The 7098-nt window shown below is 25.6% G+C and overlaps 1 protein-coding gene across 1 annotated transcript in view; it reads left to right on the forward strand.

The window, feature by feature from the left end:
* LOC117179435 (neural-cadherin) overlaps window positions 1-7098 on the forward strand; it is a 392316-nt gene that overhangs the window by 359125 nt on the left and 26093 nt on the right. The window contains exon 29 of the mRNA XM_033371218.1: window positions 2529-2800. Within this exon, the coding sequence (XP_033227109.1) occupies window positions 2529-2800 (272 nt within the window). The remainder of the gene's footprint in view (window positions 1-2528; window positions 2801-7098) is intronic.

A 7098-nucleotide genomic window follows, 5' to 3' on the forward strand; every position in this document is an offset into this window, starting at 1 on the left:
CCAATGCAGCTGTGTTTGCGTAAATGCCAACAAAGTGAAAAAACTTCGGGTGCGAATTCGCACCAGTGTACCATTTGAGGGTTAAATCCGAGAACTTATTGAGAGTGTGCTTGTTACTTGGTTATAATTTCAATATATTATTTTTAAAAATATGTTAAAACCCATATTTAATGATAAGACTCACTTTTTAAAAATATTTTGCAGTAGCGAATAGAAATTACATTAATTAAAATTAAATAAAAAGCAAGAAAATTGGCTACATGATTACTGGGACTAAGATCACGATTATTGGGACCCTTACCTTATATTTATATTACATTTTTTGATTATTTTGTTGAAAAATCTTTTCCTTTTTTTTTAAATTCATTTTTTGATGGAAAGTATAAAACTAGTCTATTTTTTGTTGAAAATGATAGTTTTTGGTCGAAAATTGTAGTATCTGGTTAAAAATACATGCATTTTGTTGGAAATTCGTTCTTTCTGGTTGCAAATTAATCTTCTTGGTTGAAACTTGATCGTTGTTTTGAAAATGTAACAATTTGTTTGCAATTTCTTCTCTCTCTCCCTCTCTCTTTCCCTCTCTGTATCTTGACTGAAAAATATTTCTAGTTCAAAATTCGACTCATGTTGAAAAGTTGTATTTTTTTAGTTGAAAATTTCTTCCTTTTCGTAGAAATTATCCTCTGGGTAAAAATTCACAAAACAGTATTTTTTGAAATAAGATTAATCTTCTACTTTTAAAATGAATCTTCTTGTTTAAAAATTAATATTTTTATTTGAAAATGTATCTATTCCAGTTAAATATTCATAATTTTTGTGAAAATTCTTCACTTTAGTCGAAAATTTGTTTGGCGTTTTGGTGGAACATTAATTTTGTTTTAATGAGAATTTAATTATTCCATTTTTAATTAATATTTATGTTTTTGAGTTAAAAACTCTTTTGATGATGGAAAATTCGAGTATTCTAGTTGAATATTCATCATTTAAGTTGATTTTTTTTTTAATTTATCACTTTATTCGAATTTTATTATTTTTTCACAAAATAGTATTTTTGTTAGACAATTAATCTTCTAGTTTGAAACTAATCTTTTAGTTTAAAAATTCATCCATTTTAGTTTAATATTCATTATTTTTATGAAAATTCTTCACTTTGGTTGAAAATTTATTTAGCTTTTTGGTGGAATATTAATTTTTTGTAATGAAAATTTAATTATTGCATTTGTGATTAAAATTCCTGTTTTTTAATTAAAAATTCAGCTATTTCGTTAAAAAATTGTATTTTTTAATTTAAAATTCATTTATCTTATTGAAAATTCAAGTATTTTTCGAAAAATCCATTTTTTATTAAAATTTGATTTTTTTTAGTTCAAAGCTGAACTATTTCGTTGGAAATGGGTCTTTTTTAGTTAAAAATTAATTTTGTTTATTGAAAACTCAGGTTGTTATTTTTTTTAAATAGTATTTTCCGTTGAAAATTCATTTATTTCAATTAAATATTCATCTTTTTTTTAATTCTTCACTTTGTTTAATTTGTTTTTCAATGGTGGAATGATAATGTTTTATAATGAAAATTCAATTCTTTAATTTTTATTGAAAACTAATGTTTTCTAGTTAAAAATTCCAACTTTTCGTTGAAAATTTGTCTTTTTTCGTTGAAAATTCATTTATTTTATTCGAAAATTAATGTTTTTTTTTTTTTTTTTGAAAATTCGTATATTTCAGTTAAAAATTCGTAATTTATTTGATTATTCTTCACTTTGGTTAAAAATTTCTTTGTTTTTTTTTTTGGTGGAATATTAATTTTCTTACTGAAAGTTTAACTATTCCATTTTGGTTAAAATATTATCTTTTTATGTAAAAATCCAACTATTAGGTTGATAAGTAATATTTTTCAATTGAAAATTTAACTATTCCATTTTTGGTTGAAAACTTTTCTTTTGTAATACAAAATTATACTATTTGGTTGAAAATTGAACTATTTTGTTGAGAATTCGTATTTTTCTTAAAAAGTTTTCTCTTTTTTTTTGGTGGAAAAGTAATCTTTTTGATTAAAAATATAACTATTTCGACACGTTTTAAATTAAATTTAATATAGCATCCATATTTTTTACCTTGATGGGCTTCAGAGACGAATTCAATAAATAAGTATGTTTTCAGTATTGTTTAATAACATAATAATCGATAATCCTAATATATTTAGGAACGTCTCGTAATAAAATTTGTCGAGATTTTCTAAAATATAAATTAAAAATTTGAATAGAATCCCTAGAAACTAAAACAATACATTATTTACAATGGCCTTACGAAAATGCATCCATATTTCGAGTCGATTGTTCAAAAAATGCAAAATATTTTAATAGCTCTGTACTTTTAAAAAATTATACCTGGAAAAGGCTTGAGATACCTGAAAAAAATTCGAATTGTCAGGGAATTTTTTCCATGATTTGAGTAAAAACCCTGTACATTTGTCATCTCTAGTCTAAAAAAATGTAAACTTTTAATCATAAACTATTGGTTAATAATTTTAGATTGAGAAAGACGTCGGAATCAACATTACGATGGTTGGAATTGATGAATGTTTATACGAGAATGAAATGTGTGAAGGCAGTTGTACAAATACTCTTGACATCAGTAATTTGCCCTACATGGTTAATGCCAACAAAACTGCACTTGTTGGAGTTCGTGTTGACGTGATTGCGGAGTGCACTTGTGGAGCTAGAAACTTCAGCAAGAGTGAATCCTGCAGAACTAGTCCTTGTTACAATGGTGGTCGCTGTGTCGAAGGTCGATTTGGACTATCGTAAGTGAAAAATGAAACATATTTTTCAATTTATTTTTGTCTTCAATGATAAGGGATCGTACATAAGTTTAGTAACAGCTCAGGGAGTAAGGAGTCGAGACCAACTGAAGGGTGGAAATTCAGATGTGTATAAGAGCCATTTTCCAAATTTTCTGAGCCGGAGAAAAAAAAACCTTTGCATTTTTACATTTTTAAATATTTTATTATTTTGTGAACTATTATTAGTAGATTATCATAAAATGTATAACTTTTTACATTTTCAAGCACTTCCGATAAAAATTACGAGAGACAGAGCCTTTTAAAATTTGTTCACGTATAAGTCGAGGGGCATGTAAAAAAAAAGATTAAATAAAATTAATGTCCGATTGACCATAGTATTGCGATGTTTCGATGACTAAATAATTGATTTTTGCATTAAAATGTTTGGAAAAGAATACACTATTCAGATAAACAAGGCAATTTTATCATTTTCAAGTTTAAAATTTTTAACGAGAGTATAATGTTGAGAGGCGACCCTCACCTTGACAATTAACAACATGTGCTACTGATGCGAATGTTTTTGTATCGAAAAGTGCGGTAGGTATTCATTTGTCCAAAATTTCATTATACCTAAAGCTCATTTTACCGAAAGAATTACTAGATTTTTAGACGCCTTCGAAACAACTGACAGATGGGTTTCTGCTTGCGAATTTTGGATAGATCTGTAAATCAAATTAACGTTAGGTGACGTTTTGTCATAATTATTCAATCTTCTTTTACTGATACAAAGAAGAAGAGTTTTGTAGAAAAGAAACAATAATCTTGTTCTAAAAAAATCTTTTACTTTTATTTCGTACATTTAATTGTCACATAACATTGAACAATATTAGAATATTACTATCCGGAAATTCACCAGGAATCGCTCAGGGAGGGACAAAGTATTGATTTGCCCCTCTCTGAAATTGAATGATCAAATTTATCAGATCGTTTTAATTTCGCCAAAAATCTACCTGAAATATTTGGGAGATAATTTATGTCTCTGTGAAATATTAATAATCTATCCGAAATATTTGCGAAATATTTTTAACAGTTTATAAATATTTGCTAATATGTTTGAAATTATTTAAATCCTTGAGAAATCATTGATATCTTAATGAAATCTTTTACATCTATCCGAAGTCTTTATGAAATATTTAAAATCTTTAAAATATTTGGGAATCGATTAAAATCCTTTTAAAATATTTAAAAAATTGTAATTGTTGCAAACTTTAAAAAATCATTAGAGTCTATGAAATCTTCGATATCTATCCAAACTCTTTGCGAAACCTTCCAAATCTTCTTGATATCGTTGGGAAATTATTTCAGTGTTTGTGAAATCTTTGCGAAATATTTTATAAATATTTGATCAAATTTTTAAAATAATTGAAATCTTTAGAAAATTATTGAACTCTTTGTAAAATCTTGTAAATTTATCCGAAATCTTTAAAAATATTTTTAATCTTTAGAAACTCATTGAAATCTTTGGGAAATCATTGAAGTCTTTGGGAAATTTTTGCAATATTTCTTAAACATTTGTGATATTATTGAAATCTGTGGGAAATCATTTACGCCTTTGTGAAATTTTTTAATCTTCCGAAATCTCTGTGAAATCTTTAAACTCTTTTTGAAATATTCGAAATCTTCAAAATGTTTCAAAAATATTTTTGAATTACTTGGTATATTTTGGAAATTGTTTAAATCTTTGCGAAATATTCTAAATGTTTGGGATATCAATGAGTTCTTTCTGAAATCTGGAAATCTTTGGTCATGTTTGTAAAAATGATTGAAATATTTTTTGAAGTCTTTTGAAAATCATTAAAGTCTTGAAAACATCTTTGAAATCCATTAAAAATCTTTGCGAAATTTTTTTAAGATTTTGGAAATCATTCTAATCTTTGTGAAATATTTGAAATATTTTTTAAATATTTGGTAATATTTGGAAAATTATTGAAACCTTTGGAAAATCATTGATGTATTTGTAAAACATTTTAATTCTATTCCAAATCTTTTCGAAATATTTGAAACCTTTTATACCTTTGGGAAATCATGGATATCTTCCTGAAATCCTTGGAAACATTTGCGAAAAAACCTTTGAAATTTTTTATATGTTTGAAAAATATTTAGTAATATTTGTTAAATTATTGAAATCCTTGGGAAATCATTGATGTCTTTGTAAAATCTTTTAAATTTATTCGAAATCTTTGCGAAATCTTTGTAAAATTTATGCCATCTTTGAAAACACATTGAAATCTTTCCGAAATATTTGAAAACTGTGGAATATTTGAGAAATCATCATCTTATTATTTTTCAATCAAATTAGAATTCATTTTTCATAAATGAATAATACCTTACATTATTTAATTTAAGTCGAAATCAAAACGAGGTTATAACCAATTAATTATATACATAATTTTTTATTTTAACATTGTCTTATATTTATTAGTATAACGATTTTCACTAAATTCACCATCGGGATCCCGTCTGTGATTTGTTTACACCGGCCTTAAATTTACTGATTTTTTCGGCAAAATGACTTTTAGGGAAAATGAAATTTCGGACAACTGAATACTTACCGAAAAGTGCACACCATAGAACCTCGGAAGTTTCTATTAAAATATTGAACTTTCTTAAGGTTCCATTGGCTTTAATACAGTTTGAATTTCTAGTAGGCCTCGACTTACCAAAGCGCGATTTTTAAAAAATTCTCAAGCCAACACTATTTCGAATTTTGCACTGCTTTTAAGGCCAAAGTAACGGCCTTCGATTGTAGATAAAAAAATAATAAAAACCCAGATTTCGAAAAGCTCCTGAAGATTATCCTTTTAGTTATAAATTTTAATATTTGATGAAAAATTTAACAATTTAATCAAAAAGACATCTTTTTTGGTTGCAAATTCAACTGTTTTGTTGAAAATTCTTCGTTTTGGGTTAAAAATTTATTTCTGTTCGTAGAACATTAACCTTTTACTTAACATTTATTTCTGATATCTCAACGGAAATCTTTTTTGGATGAAAAATATTTCTTTCTTAGAATTTGTCTTTTTGATTTAAAAGTTCCTCTTTTTCAGTATAAATATTGATTTTTTCTTGAAAAAAATGCAAACTTATTGTTAGAAATTAAAACATTTCCTAGAAAATCTATGTTTTGTCTGAAATTCCTATTTCTGTGTTAAAAAGTCAATTAAAATCTTTTTGGATGAAAATTCAATTCAAGAAACAAAATTCAAGTTTACAATTCATATTTTGGTATTAGAGAAGGAACTGGAATCTTCTTTTTATTAAAATTTTACTATTTTTTTTTAGTTATTATTTATTTATCTTTTGTAGAAAAAATTGATCTTTTTGGGATAAAAATGCAACTATTCAGATGAAAGTTTAACCTCTTTTTTGAAATTTTGTCTTTTTGATTTTAAAATTCACCTGCTTTAACAGAAATGACATCTTTTTTGGATAAAAATTCAACTGTTTGGTTAAAAACTCAACAATCTTTTTGAAACGTCCTACGTGTTTGGTTGAAAATTCTGTTTTGTTGAAAATTGGACTATTCAGGAGAATATTTACTTTTTGGTTTAAAATTTATATTTCTGTGTTGAAATTTGAACTGAAGTCTTTTCTGGATACAAATTTCATCTTTCATGAACAAAAATGCAACTATTTGGTATATAATTCAACTATTTTAGTTAAGAATTCGTCAATTTCGGTTGACAATAATTCGTCGTTTTGGATAGAAAATTTAATTTTTTTTTTGTACAAAACTTATTCTTTGTTCAAAAATTCATATTTTGATCTTGAAAAGTCAACTGGAGTCTTTTTTGGATGAAAATTCAACTATTAAAAAAAAAAATTTTCCTAATAAAAATTGATTTGTTTGAAAAGACATTTTTTAAGCAAAATACAATTATTTGGTAGAGATCTTAACAAGCTTGGTCAAAAGACATCTTTTTCAGTTAAAAATTCATCTTTTTGGAGTGAAAATTCAAATTTTTCGTAGAAACTTGATTAAAAATTCGTATTTTGATTGTGACAAGTCAACTTTTTTTTTTGCAACATTTACATTTTTCATTCAAAAATGCATCTGTTTTAGTAGAAACACCATTTTTTAAAATGTGAATTCAAGATTTTGGTTTAAAAATTCTTTATCTTTGTATGTATATTTACATATTTTGTTTCAAAGATTTTTATTATTATTATTATTACACCATTAAGCCATTTCCCTTTCGGGGTAGGCGTGACTCACTCGGTAGGGGAAAGGAGTAGTGTGTGGATGGGATAGAGATTTT

The sequence above is a fragment of the Belonocnema kinseyi genome, chromosome 9 (genome assembly GCF_010883055.1).
Source record: "Belonocnema kinseyi isolate 2016_QV_RU_SX_M_011 chromosome 9, B_treatae_v1, whole genome shotgun sequence".
NCBI classification, from domain to species: Eukaryota; Metazoa; Arthropoda; class Insecta; order Hymenoptera; family Cynipidae; genus Belonocnema; species Belonocnema kinseyi.